A 22,060-nucleotide genomic window follows, 5' to 3' on the forward strand; every position below is an offset into this window, starting at 1 on the left:
CCTTTTCACTACATCATATTTTATTACCAGCACATTATGGCAAGCGGTAATGAAAATCATTACATACAAAGTTTTAGTTGTTTTCTTATTTTTGATTAAGGGAGTTATGGAGTCGGTGTGCTTAGACGTTGTCATTATTTGCAATGACATTGGAATGCTATCGATACTTATAAAGTGGTGGGTTCTATATAAAACTAGTTCTGTGGGATTTCAGTTTTGTTTAAAAGTTTGCCAAGAGTGCCAAGGAATCACAATGAATAAGTGCAGACACGATTATTCTGAAGCGCGATAAGTTAGTCGTGTGACACATATGGTAGCTGCTAAGCCAAATGTCTAAGTTTGAATTCAGTGTGATGCAATTTTTTTTACCAACATCCATCTGTGGCTTCAAATTGACCGACAGACGAATTAACACAAAACGTATTTTAATAAAGATAAATAATGCAACACTCCTATGAGTGAAATATCATTTTATTAATTATTTTGACTAAATAAAAAAGCACTTAACAGGGAAAAGTGTTTTCACAATATTTATTTTTAAAAACTGCTAAAAAATTTTAGAAAAACATTCTATGAGGTATCGATCACTTCTCACTATCGAATTACCGGTATGGAACTCTTTGTCAACTAATCCCCGACAAATAAGCAATTTTAAAAACTTCAAATCAAGTCTCAAGCAACACACCCTTGATTCACTTAAATTAATTACTCTAACTTGATTACGTAACTGCTAACCAGAGTTCAGACCCATGAATAGCTATCCTACTGTGTATGTGGCTCCTCATCGTGCCTATTTTTTTATTTTACTGTCATTTTACTGCTTTTTCAATCAAACAAAACAAATTACAAAATATTTTATTTGGTGCACTATCTTCTCTAAAGCCTTTAGTGTGACTCCGGCTTTTATTACGGTATAGGTTACCACCAGATCAATAAGCCTCAATAGCTACATAACAACACCTAATATGTTGTATTTGTTTGCGACACCAGACTAACGATTGTTTTCTATATACTTGGAAACCTATTTTCCAAAGCGCTTACCACTACATATGTTGGAAACTGGATTAAATCGTATAATTGACAAGTGACAGACAGGAATTGAGAGATCTACCTGAGTTGGAAGGGTAAAGGTCTGCTTTAACTTTAGCTCTCAGCCATTCTGAGGCTTCTGTTGTAGCAAAAGTGGCCAAGTACTCTCCATGATCTCTGCAGTAAGCATCTGCGTTGTCCCAGTTTAGAGCTGTCTCAATGAGACGAAAGCATGTCTCTGATATAGGATTGAATGTGTATGGATCGGTGCAGATTAACTCGGCTGTAAAAATTCACATGACAAACATCAACTACTCCATGTATATGATTTTCCTTCCGCTAGCAACGACAGATATGATATTTTTATATCGGTTTCTGGTATTTGAAGATTTTCCTTAGACATAGAAGTACTTGCTAATGTACAGTTTAAAGGTGAGCTTACCATAAGTTTGTGTAGCTTTTATCAGAAAGTGTCGGTATTTCTCTATCATTTACGAATATTTTTTATGTTTGAAATGATCTGGTTGCCAAGATGGTTCAACATTAAAATAAAAAAATATTGCTCACTCAGTTGAAGCACTCGGACTAATTGAAAGTTCAATTATGGGTTTTATAACTGCAAAGGCACCGACCGAGTAGGGGGACATAACGCTCAAACTTGAATGCAATAGCCGATAACACCTACCGCAATGATACCGTTTAGCGATGTCATTTTGCATTTATATTTCTTTCAAGCGTTTTAATCACAATCAAATTTTATCAATTTTACTCTAACTAGAAATTCCCTTGTCATACAGCCCTTGATCAAAGTGATATTGGAAAAAAGAAAGGGTACTGATGGTTGAGAAATGCAATATTAGCAGTCAAATGGCACTGCAGTGCAATAGGATAACTGCATTGAGAGCTGTAATGTACTGGGTGTTATTATGTACAAAAAACAGCTATAATAAAAGGAAAAGATTATATGTTTATATCTCTCTCCCGCAATTTGAGAAATGCGATATTAGAAGTAAAATTCACTGATATTATTAGTATAACCAGTATTACTAATATAGTATTACAGTAATAGTAAAAAACCAATGCACAATTTTGTTTACATTTCAAAACATTATAGCTAACAATATCAAAAGGTTGTGATATTTATATAGATTTTAGAAAATCTATTTAACAAAACTATTTAGAAAAGATAATAACAGTAACATATTGCCCAACATCAGTCACTATATACTTCGATCTTGTAAATTCGAATGCTTATTCTTATACAGGGATTAAATCGTATAAAATCGAATAATGATTCTTATAATTAAATCTTATAAAATCGAATAATTATTATTATAATTAAATCTTATAAAATCGAATAATTATTCTTATAATAAAATATTTTAATAATTTCATAAGAATCATTAAAAGAATTTCATCATCATTTCCTTTACTTTCACTGCTTTGGACATCAGTTGGAATACCAAAGTACTCATAAATGTCCAAAGTATCAGTTACTTTGAAATCGGCAAAAAAGAAACGTTTGCTTTTCAGTACTTCTACGTTAATTACAGAAACCTTCTGCAATTGAACAATGCTATAGACTGGTGAGATGTGCACGTTTTTTTTGGGAAATGCGCACGACTTGATGTTCTATTCTCTGTCGCTCGGCATTTTGTTTGTCGGTCTTAATTTTGTTAAAAATAAGCTTGTCAAGTTTTAATAACGATTTCAGGCCGAATTTATCTGTCTATTTATGTATAATCCGATCAGATGGGTAAGGTTTAAAAATTTTCCTACAAACAATAAAGACTTGGTAACATATTTAAATAGGTTTATATGTGTTTTGTATTGTTGTTATACTCAAACGACTTCATTGGAAAATAGTTAAATTCGTTTATGAGATTTCGGTACAAGGGTTTGCGACGGGCCGTAAATGAATAATTTTCGTAAGTTGTGTGCCCATATACATTTATCATAAATCTGCCAAGCCATCGCTCCGCTCGTGTTTGGTCGTGGGAAAAAAATAGTTCATTGTCAGACAACCACATTGCAGTAACTAAACAAAATTTCATCTCAAACATAAAAGAAATCGTAAATGATAAAAACATACAAATGTTTTTTGATAAAATCTACTAAGGTTTGTGTAAGTTTATCTTTAACAAAAATTAACTTTCACCAACTTAATATAAGATGAGTAAAAGGTACAAATAGCTGAACTTACTGTGGTAGGTCTGTAAGTGGGTTGTGCAGTTTTCTCCGAGATACTTTGCCATGTAGCAGTATCCAAGTTTAGAATCAAATGCTACAGCTCTACACGTTTCATAGTTAGCAAGGCATATTGTCATACATTCTATATTTGTCCGTATATCATGTCGGGTGGTCTTTGTCGTTTCGTCTAGACACAAATCCGTTTTTGTAAACGTATTGAGCCTCGAATTGGCACAAACTGCCTAAAACATTTTTATAATACTATACTCATTTCCACAATAACACGGTATTGCTCACACAGACACCCTAACCAATGCATGCATTGATTAAATAGTTGCATTTTAGTTTTAAGGGCAGACATTTAAAGCTAAAAATAAATATTACCTGAAGTATTTGGTAAAATCTCAAAAATATAAAAGTATTAAAAACAATAAAAAATTATCTTTGCCAAATTTGCAGTTAAAAATGCTGGGCTAAAAATGTAAATAATTATGAATATTAAAAAAAATTAAACAAAAATCTAGATATATAAGCAGACATTAGGATTTATTCAAGCACATGTGCTCACAGTTTTATAGCTTATAATATTTATACATGAAATGCACATACAGGTAGATGTGAGATGACTAACTTGTTTGCCTCTAAACCGAAACCATACTCAACCAATTTTAATGATACATTACATGTAATTTGCATGTAACAGTTCATTTAATTCAGGTGCAATCCACTTAGGCTTTCTCAATATTTCGTCATAGTCTTACGCGCATAACTTCACAATCTCTCAGACAGCTTCATCATGTTACTAAACAAAGCTGTTATCTTTTGATATTATATAGAACAATTTACTAGGTGAGCCACTAATTCTCCACTTTTAGTTTTATAATACTTACCGCCGTGCAGAAAGCCATTGTCAGCTGAACGATTGTCAACATTATAGTGGTGTTAGTGTTCCAACTCAAAATATAGTAATGTAACGTACAACCTCTGAAAGTATTACTTGCGGCTATATAATATGTTGCTAAAGAAAGTTTATATCATTATTGATTGAATTGCAAATAAAAGTGATCTCCTTTGCTTCCATGTCATTCACTTGAGTTAACATTCTAGTCAATAGCCATAGAGTCGGTCGTGAATAGCTTTACGTCAGACGTAAGTTAGTGACAATAAGCTTCAACGGATCTAAGCTGAAGTTGTCCTAGTTTCTGTTATGACTTGTAGTTAAGTTTAAATCAATATTAAAAAGGCAGAGCCAAAACAAATTGTTAAAATGATGATGCATGTTTAATGTCTAGCGTCGTAATCACTGAGCGATGGGAACAACCGTTGTTTACGGTGCTAGCTTAAGACCAAAAGGTTGGTGGTTCTCGTCGCATAAGGACCATTGGTGATGTTAAGGAGGGCATCCAACCACAAATGCTCCTGTGCCAAATCTGGTCTGGCCCTCCGTGACTAAACCGGTACCCAATTCTACTCTATTTCGTAGATTGAGAGAGTGGCTAGCGACCCTCTCAATCTACGCTATGGCGTCGATTGAGTGGGTGGCTAGTCACTCTTCAAGACTAAGAAAACCAGACAAATAGCGAAGTAGCTTCTTTGCCCGTCTACAGACTGCTAGCTAGACATGATACATGCTATAAGCTACACGAAACACGCTACACGATACACGATGCATGCTACATGCTATACAAGCTATACACGCTATACACGTTATATGCGCAATACGGGCTATACGGGATATACGCGCTATACGCCCTATACGCGCTAGACGCGGTATACATGCTATACATTCTAGATGCTACATACATCGCTGCATGTATCAATAAAACATTAAACAGAAGCCAATGGCAAACCACTATTGCAACCTGCTACAAAAGTCATGATTAATGGAAACTGGGGCGAATCATAATTAACTACATCCTTCCATAACCCAGAAATTGTGAGAGCGATTTGTAGAAAGGAAATAAAAATTAGGGTTGCTACCATTAGCTAAGTTATTCAATGACCACCATTGCATTAGTCATGTTTTATCATTTAAGTTTAATCAGATTCGGTGAAACAACATATGGAAATGTTGATTGCAGGGAACCAATATGGTATGTTTGGCATAAAGAAGCTCTCAGGAGAAATAACAGTTGCCAAGAAAATAAATCCAGAGATGGTTGGATACTACAGGTTAGAAATAGGAGTTCAGGACAATGGACTCTCACCCAACACTGTAGTGACTAATGTAGGAGTCGATGTTACCACTGTAAGTACTTTTGAGTTATAGTAATTAATAGTCAAGTACTTGAAAAACTTAATACAGTCTATAGTGTGCACCTGGATCTGGCTCAGCCTAATTTAGTATGCTGTTTTTTGTTAGAGTTGTCTGCTTCTACATATAGAAAATGATAACTCTGGCATAAGCTAATCCACTTTGAAAAGCAGAATTCCTGTCGAATTGGAAACCTTTGCTTACAAAGACTGTTTTGTGCACACGTTTATAAACTCATTTAGAAACCCCTAAATAGTTTATTATAGTAATGTTTTTAATTTCGACAGCCTATTCAAGCAAGTTAACTTTCACTTGATCGCTTTGCGCATTGCTGTTATTAATGTAAATGACTAATGGTTCTATCTATAAACGTGAGTAGCATTTTGGGTTCAAATGTTTCTATTTATAACGTCTTTTTATGAAATTTATCTCATATTTGCAGGATATGTATATACCAGCAGACAAGCTGACACAAAAACAGGGTAGTAGCAAGCCAGATGTGAAGCGAACGTATAACGTAAACTTGATAGTGGTAATTGTCCTCTCTTCAACATCTGCAGTTCTCAGCCTCATACTAATTGCAGCCATCATTAGGATAAAGCGACAGGTATGGGAATTATTGAGTGCAATCAGTTTAACACAGGTTGTATGTTAGGCATGTTTTTGATTATAAGAATGGCGTGTTTAGCAGTTATTTGGCTGAATCAGGTGAAGTTTTCTAAAGGGATGACCGGCCTTGATCAACACATAAATATTTTAAATAATTTTATCGATCTGCTTAAATTGCCATCTGTCTGGTATTACCAAAATTCAAAGTTGGCATTGCAGCAAAATAATTAATTTATACGACAAGCTTTATTCAGCAGCTCTTTGTTATTGGTATAATGAAAAGGCCAAAAGTCTAATTCAGTATGCTCATTATGCATGTTATAATTCACAATTTAAATAAACAAATCATATACATGTAAATAAAAAGGCAACACTAGATGTGTTTGCTAAAATTTGAAAACACCTTGATACCGAAATATAATTTTAAAGATCTGCAATGACTTAGTGGTCTGGAACTTCTGACTTACAAAAAATATGTAGGGGTTGATTTTTTTAAAAAGGTAACTGTTGGTGACAGAAATGACATCTATCATGAAATTCTTATCTGTATTTGAGCATGTCTTCAGTTATCGAGGTTGCATTGCTACTGGTCTCGGACATGTTCAGCCAAGATTGCAGAGCCATTTTTTGCGCCACGGTGCTCTCAACAAAAATACGCAATGCCTCATTTTCCATTGAGCTCAGCAAATATCATACTTGATTTTTAAGGAAATGCTAACACAGAGTATCCGAAGAAATGTAATTAACTTAAAAACTCATTGCGGCATTATTGTAGCTGTTTGTATGTTAATCATTTATTTGTCTTATAACGAGCAGCTACTCTGTTTCTGATTGAATTGGATATACCTTAAGATGTGGCCATGTATTTATCTTATTATCAAGTTATAAATAACAATTTTTGTGAAAAAGGAAAATGCTTATGAATTAAACTACTTCAAAACTTACAGCAAACATGGGTAGCCAACCCTACTTCATCAAAGCCCTGACTACTTAAACGAACCCAAAATAAGCCCAAAATCATATGTGTTGAGCCATGCTGTTGCATTTTGTAATATTAGCTTCTTTACAATAAAGCCTATTTTAGCATAGCTTTCTGTAACACTAATGCTATCTTGTCAAACATTTAAAATGCTACACATCTCTGCATTCCAGACCAAAGAAAACCATAGCTATAACTGTCGGACAGAAGCTCAAAAACTATTCAACAGCGGTCGCTCCAGCGAGCAGTCCCAACCTTCCTGCGGCTCGAGCTGGGGTGCCATTAGCACGACGGATCGAAGTTCAGTGTTTAGCAGAGTCAGCTCTGCTACTGAATGTGATGCCGCAGAGCCTCTGAATAGTCAGGTAACATTCAAAAGGGAAATTACTGAATTGAAACAATAATTTATGTTTACAGGAGTCTGTTGCCCCAATGTGTCTAAAGAAAATGTGCAAGGTATATCTATGAATTTATGTTTCATTGGTCATTGTAAGCTTCTTCCTTCCGTTTCAAACTTGTATTCAAAAATGTAAAGATTTTAAAGTTTTCACTTCCGGACATTGTTTTAGCTAGCCTCATCTTTACTGGCCATCCTGCTAAAGCCTGAAGTTTACTTTGTGTTTGACGTCACTGTACAAATTGATTTTTGAACAATAAGCGGTGACTTTTTCATGATTGAATGACAATCAGTAATTCAATTTACTCTTTCATTAAAAGCCAATGTTACTCGTCAATGTCCGAATCAAGAGTGCAAAACGGTTTCCTCAAATTCCTAAAGACTTTCCTCAGCACGTTTTCTCTTTGTTGAGCGACGACATCTAAAGTGTGATTATCTTTCTTCCTAAGTTCCTCATCCTTGTTCCTATTGACACTTCGTCAATATTACCCACTTTCCTCTTTTGCACTGATTGAGTTGAAAGTAAAGTCTGACTAAAGTATACAGTGGTATGTAACATTATGGCTGCACACCCACCCTTCCCTCCCCGTTCTTTGCTGATTGAACGATTCTTTCATCTCATGTGTCAGCTTAGCTCCAATTGCATGCATCATTTTGACTCCATTCAACTAATCAAATAAGTTTAGTCTAGTTAAATAAAAATTTTTGGCTCCATGATTACAATGGGTCAAATTCCAAACCAAAGATTTCTAATTCCAAAATTAAAAGTAAGCCTATAATTGTCAATTCTTGCATATTTTTAAAATGTCTTGCTGCGCTACCATGAATGCAGGAAACATTTGAGGAACTTAGCAAAGAGCAGAAATATCTCAAAGCAAGAGCTGGCTATCAGTTTGGGCTCAAACTGTTTTAACCCTTTCACTGCCAAAAGCGCATTTATGCGACTTTCCCAATGATTGCATAGTAACCTAGTTTTATTAGTCGTTAACAACCTATTCAATGATTTTTAGGATTTTTATAGTTTTGATAGTGTTGTTCAAAGACTTTTCTGTAAAATGAGCTTAAATTCACAGAACAATTTAAATTTTTTTCAAAGATATTTTAACTTAAAATCAAACATTTTTTCTATCTGAATTTTGATCTATTTAGTGTTATTAGGACTTTTGTAAGTAGTACCTTCAGAGTTAAAAGCAAAAAAATAATTTTGTTGATGAAATTATTGCCAATTAGGATTTTAGTAATTACACAGATAATTAAAATAGCAGCATTGACACTGATGGTGGTGAAAGTAATAGATTTGTAAGAGTAAGGAATATCGTAATGGATCGTTTTAGCTTCGTAGTGATCGTAGTTTCACATAGATTTAGCAATGCACAATGTATACATACATTGAGTTTTTTGCATAGAACTGTTTGGCAACATGTTGGTAAAATGAATTATATAACAAAAATGTTCTAGATAGAATTTAAAGTAGAAAAAAATTGTATACATATCATGAAGCAAAATCAGCAATTTCTGGTAAAATGGCTCGCAGTAGGCCGATAGCTAACTTTGTAAAAAGATGGCAGTGACAGAGTTTAAAGCTAATTTAAAGATATTTGCAACATGAAACATATCTTTAGTTTAAATGAAACATTGTTGAAATATATATTTTTAATTACAAATTTGAACTTCTCTAAAATTCTAAATAAAAACAATATAAAGAACTGCTTAGTTTTGGTGATTGTCAACACAACAACCTCAATTAAACAGCATGTGTTGCATTATTTGTGGTGCTGCCATAAATTTGCACACCATTGTAACTACCAAACAATGAAACAATACCAACTAGAAACTTCTTATATAGCAACTTCAGTTGTTAGCTTTGTAACCATGTTGCTTTGTTTCATTGATGAATGGTTTGATACTGTACAACCTAAATCAAATATGATGATTTTCTAAACATTTATGCAGTATTTACCTTTATGATTAGTCTCTTTTTAAAAAACGTTGGACAGTCTAATTGTTAGATAACAAATGCAACATATATAAAACAATTGTTTCTCATCTCATTACGAGCATGCTCACAGCTTACAATGTTTTTTAAAACACCTTATTCATACATTGATTGACTATTTCACACACTTGTATAGACTTCTTTGCAACGTCTCTTCCTACACTGTTCAGCATTTGAGAAGTTAAGTACATGTAAATGCTTAAAACAAATGCTAGACATAATACATCGTGTAACTGAGAACCACTAAAATATTGATTATCAAGGAACTAATGCTATTTTATGTGGAATTATTCTCTTTTAGACCTTTCTGACCACTTTCACCAATGGATCTCCCAAAAATCCAGTGATTGCTGCACTTAAAAGTTATGACAAAAACAACTTGGCTAAACATTCTTTGGGTTCATCTGAGGGTCACCTTAGTACAGTTCCAACACCAGCTTCATTACAGGTTAGTTACTGAGCTACATAAAATATAAATAGCACTTGCACAAGTGCATAAATAGGCATGTCCAACTTTATTTCAGTTTTGGTTGATCCTAAAGCTTCAGTGCAACCAAAAATATTTTTTACAGTTTTTCATTTTTCTATTATTTGTGACTGCTTTGATGTTTGAGATAATCTGACTGTCAGAATGTTTCAAGGTTAATATCGAGAAAACTTGATTGCAGTTAAAACACTCAAACCAAGCAAATGTGACTTTGATGTTTATAGCTGCAAAGAGACTGACAGAATAGAGACGCGTAACTCCGCAACTTTATTGCAATACCTATATCAATAGTGAGAGATACAGTCAGCCGAGAAACTAGTGACGTCACTTTGGCTCGCATTTTGCTTCTAGCTGTTTTAACCGAAATCAAGTTTTGCTGATGTCAATCTTGAAACATCCTGGCAGTCAAATCATCTCAAAAATCAAAAACAGTTGACGATAAAAATAAATGCAAATAATTTTCAATAACAGCTACTAAAATCTTTTGTAAGTTCATTTCTAAACTATACACAAAGTTTTTTAAACTTTTATTATTATGTAACATTTTATTTTTAATCTTTGTTTAGAGGTCGCTAAACAAGGCGAAAGAGCCAGACAGCGATTCTGGAAACTGTGATGATGTCTGTAGAGTACACAACTCAACTCCCCAACTTAGTCACAATGCCTGCAAATCTTCACCGAATATTCTTAAATCATTCCAAAGTAAGTTCTTATCTACTACTGGAGTGGAACAAGGGATTGACCACAAAGTACCCAGTAGTATCAGCAGTGGAAACAACTCTATGAACACGAACTCAAGTCAAAATGGATCTCCAGCTACTTCACAGGTGCGTAGATCGTACATGCATGGTGTGATAATATGTTAATTTTGTTGATTAATTTCTGATACACAAAAGGACTGCTGTGGTATTTGCTCAATTTTTTAAGATCATGATCTATTTTTTAATCAAACTGTAATAAACAACTAGATTTTCATATTTTTACATAATGCATAGTTTTTCGGGAAAATTCAAGTCGTTTTTAAACATTTACAAAGTAAATATCACTACTACAATAAAAACCATGTCCGTCTGTCCAAAGAAATGAATGGAGGTAGAAAAACAATTACATCAAATGATATTCAAACTAATGATAATTGCTTTGGTAGATCAATGTCGTAACACCTGCCCTTATCAACTCAATCTTATCTTATCAATCTATCTTTTGTTGTTCCAGAATAATTGTGCAAATATTTATACTCTATGCTTTATTAGTACAGCTGACAATCTCTGGCAGCGCACTAGATTGTCAGAGTACTAGTAGTGATAAAACTAGTAGTAGCAATAAAGTGTGATGGATTTGAAGTCACTTCACTACATAAGGCTTCAGTGTCTGATCAGTTTTTAACTAAATTAGTAAGAATATTTATTATAACTAGAAATTCCCCGGTCATACAGCCCGCGACCAAAGTGATGTTACAAAAAAGAAAGGGTACAGATGGTTGAGAAATGCAATATTAGCAGTCAAATGGCACTGCAGTGCAATAGGATAACTGCAATGGTAGCTGTAATGTACTAGGTGTTATTATGTACAACAAATAGCAATAATGAAAGGAAAAGATTATATGTTTATATCTCTCCCGCAATAAGAGAACTGCAATATTAGAAGTAAAATGCACTGATATTATTAGAATAACCAATATTATCAATATAATAATACAGTAATAATAGAAAACCAACGCACAATTTTTTTTACATTTCAAAATGTCATTGCTAACAATATCAAGAGGTTATGATATTTATATAGATTTTTAGAAAATCTATTTAACAAAACTATTTTGAAAAAATAATAACAGTGATATTTCTCAACATTTGTCACTATATACTTCGATCTTGTAAATTCAAATGTTTATTCTTATAATTAACTCTTATAAAATCGAATAATTATTCTTATATTTAAATTTTTTTAAATAAAACTATTGATCTTATAATTAGTTAATTATTGTAATAGTTTCATAAGAATCGTTAGAAAAAATATCCTTGTCGTTTCCTTTACTTTCACTGCTTTGGACATCAGTTAGAATACCAAAGTACTCATGAGTGTCCAAAATGTCAGTTACATTGAAATAGGCAGAAAAAACGAACTTTTCAGTACATCTACAATAATTACAGAAACCTTAGGCAATTAGAACATGCTATAGATTGGTCAAATGTGCACGTTTTTTTTTGCGGGAAATGCGCACGACTTAATGGTTCTATTCTCTGTCGCTCCGCGTTTCGTTCGCCAGTCTTAATTTTGATAAAAAATAATGCTTGTCAAGTTTTAACAACGATTTTAGGGCAAAATATTCTGTCTATTTATGTATAATCCGATCAGATGGGTAAGGTTTAAGAAATTTTCTATAAATAATAAAGACTTGGTAAAATATTTAAATAGGTTTATATGTGTTTTGTATCGTTATTATACTTAAACGACTCCATTGAAAAATGGTTAATTTTGTTGATGAGATTTTAGTACAAGGGTTTGCAAAATCCATTGATGAATAATTTTTGTGAGTTGTGTGCACATATGCATTTATCATAAATCTCCCAAACAATCGCTTTGCTTGTGTTTGGTCGTGGGATAAGTGTCATGCCTGTCAATCTGTCTGGTGGCACGCTAAGCACACTTGGAAAAAGAATTCCAGCGAACGGGTATCCAACCCAAACATTCAGATTCTCAGCAAAGCGCCCTACATCTGCACCACTCAGCCACTTTTCCACATCAAAAACTAACTGTGCTCCCACTTGATAAACAATATGATCTTGCGCGGGATTTCCAGCATACTAGATAGTGTAATAATGGCCTTCCTCAATTTTCCAGAACCAGTGTGAGACTACAGTGGAATTTTTAGTAATACTCATTTCACTTGAATGTAGTAAATGCATAAGACATAGCTATCTATAGCCACTATAGTGTTAGCTCCTTCTCTTTGAATTTTAGCTCCTTATCTTTGCATTTGGTAACACCTGTGTAGGCATAGACAATGTCACTAATTTTCATGCACACCCATTGTAGTCCATTCCCACTTTTTCCTTGCAGAACACCAGCCATAATCACAAACAGAAAGAATCTAGCATAGCTTCTGGTCCAAAACACTCTGCGTCACCTCATCATCCACCCCCTCCTCAAGAAAGTGGATCTGACAACTACCCAGCACAGAATACCAGTGAAATGTCTGATCAGACAATTAATGGAGAAAGACTTTGCGCTCATATAGATGACCTTTTCTTTTCTGATATACTCTAGACATCCTTGTAGTAGTATATATATTGTATTAGACAATAGATGACTAATTATTGAATGATTTATGTTGTAAATAGCATTTTATGTTGTTAAATTACGCATTTCTATGATAAAATTTATAGGTTATTTAAGTTACTGAATATTATATTGTATACAGGTTCAGCCAGTGTATTGTTTTAGCCCATACAAAATATGTCCATGTAAGAAGGATACGGTTCATTTTTTATCAGTACTACCTGTGTGGTCCTTTTAGTCCTACTTCTTCTAGTCTGCATAAATGTTTCATCTTTATGATTCTACTAATATGATGAACAAGTACCAGCTTTTATCTCCGAAGACAAAAAACAAAATGCTAAATTTAGTTGCTTACCAATCACAGAGTCTTGTATGATGACGAATGAATTTTTGTCACTTGTCAACACTAAACAATGTTTAACTTTTGCCCTTTTAACATTATAAACTGCTAAGACTTGATACAAATGCTTTATGAACGCTTTTCATCTCTTTATATCATTTTTTATTGTATTTTCCTTTATTACTTTATACTGCTAAAATTCTACTAAACGTGATTACAACTTTGTAAAATGCACTCAAATACGACATTAACGTTGAAAGCCCCTTTGGTGTTTTTCTTACACGACTGTTACTGCCGCTGTATACTGAGAAGAACCACAATACCACAAAATATTTTATACTCAATAGAAAATGTTTTCAATAGCCTATAAAATGTCTAAATAAATTTGAGAGTCAACCAAACTTCTCTCACCTCGTTTGTAGGAATTCCTATATAAAAACGTTTGACGAAATAAACATCAAATAAAGCGATAGGAGTTCTTGTATTACAGGTTGCTACAACATGAATGTTATACAACATAATTAAATAATAAATTATGGATTTGAAACAATTTATAAAAAGGTTGTTAAAGAACACTGTCAGCTCTCTGAATGCTGCCTAGGTCTCGAGTTTCTCAGAAGTACCCTAGTAAATCAACTAAAGATGTATTAGTTTTATATTGCTATGATAGTGCGTAAAGTAGTGCATTAGTCATGATGGGCTTACTTGAATAAACATGGTCTCTTATTCAATCTGTCAGAATTGAATTTTAATGTGTTTGGTGTCTCAGAAATACAGGAAGTAGCTCAAGTAAGTCATATCCCTCTTGCATTTATAGGTAGGTAATTAATTTCGCAAATAGATCTCAATGGGGAGTCTCAGCTTAAGTCATGCCAGCCTCCTCATGGTTAAAATTAATTGAAAATCAAAAACTGAGTTTAGACCTACGACTTTACACCTGTTAGACTAACAAACTACCAAGTGCACCAATAAATCGCCTTTTGACGTTTAAGAACAATCGTATAGTTAGTAATAACACCTGTCGCATCTCTCCCTGCTCACAAGACTGCGAGGGTCCTAATCTTGACAAGAAGCAAGTGTTTCACACTGCGTTTCTCTCAGAAGAATTCCTAAATGATTATTCTTTGTTACAGGTGTGAATACATACTTGAAAAGGCGGCATAAATAAACTGAATAGAAATAGCGGTATCTAAAAATATGGGTTAGCTAAAATGCAATGATTTCTAATTAATTTTTTACCGAAGCTGCTACTTCAGACTCAGTCAATGATGAATACACCCGCTGACCTTATAATTTAGAAAAAGTCGCATAAACACTATTTTTACAAGGGGCGATGTTGCGAAGGTTCCGGGTCAATAGCAAATCCCTGGATGTATTATAAAGGAGACAAAAGCATACTTAATGTTGGCTAAAATTCATTTTGACAGAGCCAGGCAAGTGACAGAGTGGTTTCTACCATAATTGTAAATTACCATTGATCATGATGTATAGATATCTATATGATAGCCTAAAATTGATACTTTTACCATTTGAAAGCTACAACAAATTTGTTTTCTTGTTGATGTTCCTGAACAAATGCTGGCTTGTGAATATGAATATTTTTGATTATAAACTAAAAGGTTAGAGCCCATAACATTTTTTGTGTTTCTTACGGAATAATCTACCGGTGATTAGCTCATTGCGGGCGTTAAAAATAGAGGTACTCCAACAGTGCTCTCTTTCTACATAACCCCTCAGTAGCAAATATTAGTCTGATAACCCTGGTAATTTTGTACAGGTATAATTTTTGCAATTTCTTCTTTTTCAGACTAACATGCTCAGGAAATATGCCTTGCATAGTAAGTTACTATAATATTATTATCAAACCTTACTAACATCATATCAAATAAGTGTAAGCCATAAGTAACTGTACATACTTTGGTAGGTCTGTAGATGGGCTGTACAGCTTGCTTCGAGATACCTTGCCAAGTGCCAATATCCAAGTTTGGGATGAAATACTACAGCTCCACATGTTTTATTGTTAGCAAGGCATGTCGTCATACATTTTCTCTGTCTGTATATCATGCTGGGTGATCTTTGTCGCATCATCTAAACACAAATCCAACTTTTTAAACCTCTTGAAGACTAGTGTGACGCCTGCGGCTTACAAGGAAAGGGCAAAGTCAAGTGTAGGTTTGCGAATACTTATGTAAATTTGTTTGCAATGACAATGTTTAGAAAGCCTGAACGCTGAAAGTTAACTCCAAGTCCAAAAATAAAGTTTACAATAATAATTTTGTAAACAAAGTCAGTCGCGTCAATTTTCTGTTCAATCCCGTCAGAGTCAGTAGAAGATTTTGGTGCTAAACATATCAATGTGAGTGTGTGCATATAAGTTGACATGCAAACAATGCTTCAAGTATTTATTATTGTACACTTGTCGGGAGTCGGGATTATTGTCGGGAGTTATTGTCACATTTGCTGATACAACAGATAGAATCTTTACGTGTGTAGCTATTCCACATCGGTTATTCAATGCAATGATTAGCCCATGTGTTATAATATCATGTGACTAAACTGAAGGCCGTGAGTTCAAATCCCATACAAAGAAATGTTTTATCCCAAGTAGATTCAAGTAGTTGATTCATTCTTTATATTTACAAGTCTTGTTTCACTGTATAGGTATGGCCACATGTAACGATTTATTTGATGGTTTGGACCAAAATCCCGAAGTGAACGAAAAACACAAAATTATTCGGCCGAAATTCACAGAGTTGTCAGAGCTGTGCATGCACACCGAAATCGTCGACGAAAACCTTTTAATTGGCTAAACAAATTATTAGTGAGCACGATTCTAGCAGCTTTTCTAATTTATATAGTCTAAAACACATAACACGGTGCACAAGAAAAATACTATAGTACCATAGTAAATGCGATACAATTAACTTGATTGCAATAAAGATGGAAATTTTTGTTACAACGGAACTTTTGCTGTAAAAAGAAATTGTTATTATTAAAAAATGAAACTATTTGTAGCTATGCTCTCCGAACAGTAAAAAACTAACAACAGTCCAATTTAGGCAGTTGCATCGTATGTACTGTGTTGAATTGCGGTCTTACATTTATTTTGTGTCGTAATGCGTATCTTGAACTATATAAATTGCGAAAGCTGCTATAATCGTGCTCGCTAATAAGTTGTTTAGCTAATTAAAAGTGTTTCGTCGACGATTTCGGTGCACGTGCACAGCTCCAACAATGCTGTGAATTTTGCAAATAATTCTTTGTAAACTTTTAAACTTTGTAAATAATTCTGCATGCATTTCTCGTTTATTTCGTGATTTCGGTCAAAACCAACGAAAAAATCGTTACGTATTACCGTACCTTAATAGTATTTGGTTGTAAAAGTCTCAAGTGTTTCTGTAAATCTATCAGCTTGTTCAGATGAATTCTAACAACTGGATAAGAATATTGACAAGACTAGAGAAAAACAACAATATGAAAAATAATTCTATAACTAAAACACACAGGTTTGGTTAAACAATAATTGTCAATACATGTATGTAGGGCAGTTAGTGTCCCGGTCATCCGAAAGAAACATCAGTATAGTTATATGTGCATAATGCAATGTGTAAACATTAGTTAATTATGAACAGTACATATTTCAATAGATTCTAGATTTTTACTGATTAATTAAATAAATCTAGATGCTTTAAAAAATTCAACTGTTTGCTGAATACCACTAAATTCTCTCACTAGAATATAGCATAGTTTACCAACTCAGAAATTAATTTCAAACAAGCAGTTATACAGATTCACTACACTGTGAATATTTAGTGCCAGAAGAACCTGTCTTATTTCCTTACTGCTGTTAGACTTTCTATCCAGATGAGAAACACTAATGTTGCGGATGAGAGTAAATTATTCATAAGACATTTTACATTTTGTCAAATATAATCAATTTCTAAGTACTTTAAATTTAAAACTCTAACAAATTATTCAAAACACCAGCTTGTATCACTGCAACTATGTCTAGATGTAAATGAAGGTCCAGTGAAGTTATAAATTATGGATTGGCGAACATGGAATGGTAGCACCACACTCTTATAGTAAAAATCTAAATTTACCATCGGTTATTTAAAAAAAACTCCTTTTGAAGGAAACTTTCTTAGCACTTTTTTCAATACTTTGTTAGAAAATTCATGTTATAGCTTTATTTAGTGATAAGTGACTTTCATAATTACAACCTTAAATGCCCTACACACTTTATTTGCAAGCGACTTGCCACCCGTTATATACGTAAATTATTTTAGTCTTATGTCAATGTCTCTTACTTGAACCAACTTTGCACAAAACAGCATGGAATTATTGATTACTACTTGGTTATCGGTAGAAAACAACACTTTAGAAAGCTGTCACATTTAATATTTATACTAATATGTTGACAATTTGACTTAATCCATTAGAATGTGTACAGTGTCAATAGTGTGGCTTCTCAGTTTTGTCACTCAATACTCCTAGACTTCTATTTTTTCATTGCATCCATCTGAGTGATTGTTATTCATTGCATGCATCTGAGTGACTGGTATGCTGAGCATATCAGTTTTTGAACAAACTAATGTCAGATGAAATTCCTTACGTTTACTTGACCACAAACTTTTGTATTATATTTTATTCAATTAATCTGTGCTCAAACAGCAAAAAAATTAGCGGTAATGAAAAACTGACTGCATTAATCTAAGTAGCAGTGTCAAAGAAATTAATGGTGTCGAAGGAATTAGAAGTCTTTCAAGGCTGACAGAACATGTACACATATTATGATCCTAAAAACTCATTTGCTAAAATTAATGAAAAAGGTTTTAGTCATGAAAACTTTAAAACTTTTACTGTTACATTTAAACTTTCTGGTCAGGGATTTGGTAGACAAATATATAACTGAAGATGTCATTTACTATCACAAATCACTGCAGCAAAAATTGGATATTCTAAGGTATTTGAGCTGGTTTTTAAAAATTTAATTATAATATATAAGTGGTGACATATATGAAAGATGAAAGAACTTTCTCTCCATGCTCAATGACATATTACAGAATTTAAATATATAGTATATTACAAATTCTAGAAAGATTTTAAGGATTTAAAAGCCGAGTATATAATAAATTTCTTTGATATTTTTATGAAGTTTTGAGCTAACATTTGTTTGAAGTTTAAAAACTTGCCCCAAAATTCTGATTATCCTTGAGATTTTAGATCCTGACAATTTGTGGTAGCTCTGTGCCAGCTTTCAAAATTTTGATTGAGTTCTCCAGATAGTGATCTAGTTAATGGTATCTTATTGGCTGCAAACTATGTTGCATGGATTACCTTAACTTGACATTAGTTTAGCTGGCATCCCAAAAGTCTTGATGATGCTACATTAGGGCTGATGGTAATGCTTTAGTGCTGATGGTAAGGCTTTATTGCTCATGGTAGCATATTAGCGCAGATGGTAATGTATCAGCGCTGATGGTAAAGCATTGGTGTTGAGGATAATGCTTTAACACTGTTAGTACTACATTAGTTCTGTTGCTAATGCATTAGTCCTGTTGCTAATGTTAGTGTTAATAATAATGCAGTACATGTGATGGTAATCGTAAAACTTTGAAGCTTTGTTTTAGCGCTGATTTTGTTGTTTTAGTGCCGATAGAACTGCATTAGTGGTGTTGGTAGTGCACTAGTGCTGTTTTAAATGCCTTAGTCTTGTTGGTAATGTAATAATGCAAATGTAATGCTAATAGTAATAGAGGTCCTACTACACAAAGTTGTCATCAGAATAGTCACCTTTTTCAAGTTGGTAATTAAAACAACCTTTTTCTTCACATTCGTTATTTTAATACAAATATCCATTCTGGTGGCACTGGGTTGCGTTAAAAACCTGAAACTTGCTCAGCTTGAACTTCTGCTAATCAACAGCATGGCTCAACCAAGGACCTTCACAAACATATTTGTGATGTTTGGGATCGTTGCTGATTACTCAGCGAAAAGTGAAAGCCGTCTTAGGTTTTTAGGGCTACATTTCTTGTACTGCGAATATACCGAGATTGTCTTTAATAACCACTGTCAGTCACAGACATGGCAACGGATTTGCTGTAAGTGCCGTGGCATTTCATTGCTGTTTACTTTAATTACCTGGCAGTCTATAAATGGCGGACCAGATTCTTCAAACCAAAACTAGTGAAGTTTCGTGTGATCCTGTTGATTTAAGGACAAATAATAAGTTAAAGGTACGGCCACGCATAACAAAATTTTTCGTTGGTTCTGGCCGAAATACACAGAACTATTCTGCGCTGCTAGAATCGTGCTAGCGAGCACGATTCTAGCAGCTTTTGCAATTAGTATAGTCCAAGACACGTATAATGACACACAATAAAAGTATAAGTGCAATTCAAAATAATACACACGATGCAACTGCTTAGATTGCGCTACTGTATATATTTATTGTTTGGACACTACGTCTACAAATAGTTTATTTTTTTATAATAAAAATTTCCTTTTTGCCGGCAAAAGTTTTGTGGTAGAAAAAGTTGCCATTTCTAGCGCAATCAAGTCGATTGCATCATATTTACTATGGTGAATTGCCGTGATATATTTCTTGCGTGTCGCATTATGTTGCGTTAGGTTGCGTGTTGCATTATGTAAAATTTGCTAGAATCGTGCGCGCTAACTAACAATAGCGCAACTTAGACAATTACTTTGTGTGTACTATGTTGAATTGCCTTCGTACTTTTATTGTGTGTCGCAATACTTGTCTTGGACAATACTAATTGCTAAAGCTGCTAGAATCAAGCTCACTAATAATTTGTTTAGCCTTGTTTAATAATTTGTTTAATTCGGTGGGCATGCACAGCTCAAATAATTCTGTGAATTTTGACCGAATAATTCTGTGTTTGTCGTGATTTCGGCAGTAACTCAAAACCAACGAAAAATTCAGTACGTGTAGCCTTACCTTTGGTAATCCTACTTACACAATCATCGTCACCTCGTCACCTCGTCACCTACATTGATAAATGGTCATCTCGTCTGTCACTTTTCAAATTACCCTGTTGTCGGGTCGTCAAAATCGTCACAAAACATAGGAGGACCCCCAGTAATGCATAATTGCAAAAACTAGTGCACTAGTGCTGATGGTACCTCTTGCACTGCCTTAATAAAGAATTTATTTTATGCTCACAGTAGCTAAAAATTGTTGCATATAATGTTCAATATATACAATGCACATATATGCAGTTAAATAGATATTCATGTAGCTACCAATTTAGTTAATTGTGTTCACAAATAAATTTGCTGGCTGTGCTGCAACTGATGTCATGCCAGCCTCCTCCTGTACCCTGAATGCACACACATTTCTCAGAAGCACTGTTGCCTGGCTCATTGCCATCCCAGTCAGTGTTAGGTTGGCGGTTTCCATGAATGACTCCCGTTACTATTCCTTTCCATTCAAACTCAGTTAAGTCTTTCTGGCCACCGATGATGTGACATCCGTTCCAGCCTGAAAAAGTCGATGTAGTCACAATTTATATGTTAGTCTTTTTATCTTTTGTTTGAAGAGCGGTTCCTTGTCACTACATCATTTTATTTCCAGCACATTATAGCAAGCGGTAATGAAAATCATTGCATACAAAGTTTTAGTTGTTGTCTTATTTTTGATTAAGGGAGTTATGGAGTCGGTGTGCTTAGACGTTGTCATTATTTGTAATGAAATTGGAATGCTATCGATAGTTATAAAGTGGTAGGTTCTATATAAAACTAGTTCTGTGGGATTTCAGTTTTGTTTGAAAGTTTGCCAAGAGAGCCAAGGAATCACAATGAATAAGTGCAGACACGATTATTCTGAAGCGCGATAAGTTAGTCATGTGACACATATGGTAGCTGCTGAGCCAAATGTCTGAGTTTGAATTCAGTGCAATGCAATTTTTTTTACCAACATCCATCTGTGGCTTCAAATTGACCGACAGACGTATTTTAATAAAGATAAATAGTACAACAATCCTATGAATGAAATATAATTTTATTAATCATTTTGACTAAATAAAAAAGCACTTAACAGAGAAAGGTTTTTTCACAATATTTATTTTTGAAAAGTGCTAAAAATTTTAGAAAAATATTCTATGAGCTATCGATCACTTCTCACTATCGAATTACCGGTATGGAACTCTTTGTCAACTAATCCTCGACAAATAAGCATTTTTAAAAACTTCAAATCAAGTCTCAAGCAACACACCCTTGATTCACTTGAATTAATACTCTAAAAAATTTGATTACATACAGTAACTGCTGACCAGATTCAGTCCCATGAATAGCTATCCTACTGTGTATGTGGCTCCTCATTGTGCCTATTTTTTTATTTTACTGTCATTTTACTGCTTTTTCAATCAAACAAAACAAGTTACAAAATATTTTATGTGGTGCACTATCTTTTCTAAAGCCTTTAGTGTGGCTCCGGCTTTTATTACAGTATAGGTTACCACCAGATCAATAAGCCTCA

The 22,060-nt window shown here is 33.8% G+C and overlaps 2 protein-coding genes across 3 annotated transcripts in view; both read left to right on the plus strand.

The window, feature by feature from the left end:
- LOC137405729 (protocadherin beta-10-like) overlaps nt 1-22,060 on the plus strand; it is a 79,392-nt gene that overhangs the window by 42,399 nt on the left and 14,933 nt on the right. The window lies entirely within an intron of this gene.
- On the plus strand, nt 4,530-13,208 carry LOC137406132 (protocadherin-19-like). Its single transcript, XM_068092663.1, has 7 exons — nt 4,530-4,572; nt 5,301-5,467; nt 5,916-6,080; nt 7,235-7,426; nt 9,756-9,902; nt 10,508-10,768; nt 13,002-13,208. Exons 1-7 carry the CDS (start codon nt 4,530-4,532, stop codon nt 13,206-13,208), a joined length of 1,182 nt encoding a protein of 393 aa, XP_067948764.1.

Source organism: Watersipora subatra, chromosome 10 (assembly GCF_963576615.1).
Source record: "Watersipora subatra chromosome 10, tzWatSuba1.1, whole genome shotgun sequence".
NCBI lineage: Eukaryota > Metazoa > Bryozoa > Gymnolaemata > Cheilostomatida > Watersiporidae > Watersipora > Watersipora subatra.

Bases quoted from the DNA above. Each gene is read 5' to 3' on its own strand.
- LOC137406132 (XM_068092663.1), top strand. From the start codon at position 4,530: ATGGGAACAACCGTTGTTTACGGTGCTAGCTTAAGACCAAAAG. The intron at 4,573-5,300 runs GTTGGTGGTTCT...TGTTGATTGCAG, and splicing joins TGCTAGCTTAAGACCAAAAG to GGAACCAATATGGTATGTTT. The intron at 9,903-10,507 runs GTTAGTTACTGA...ATCTTTGTTTAG, and splicing joins CAACACCAGCTTCATTACAG to AGGTCGCTAAACAAGGCGAA.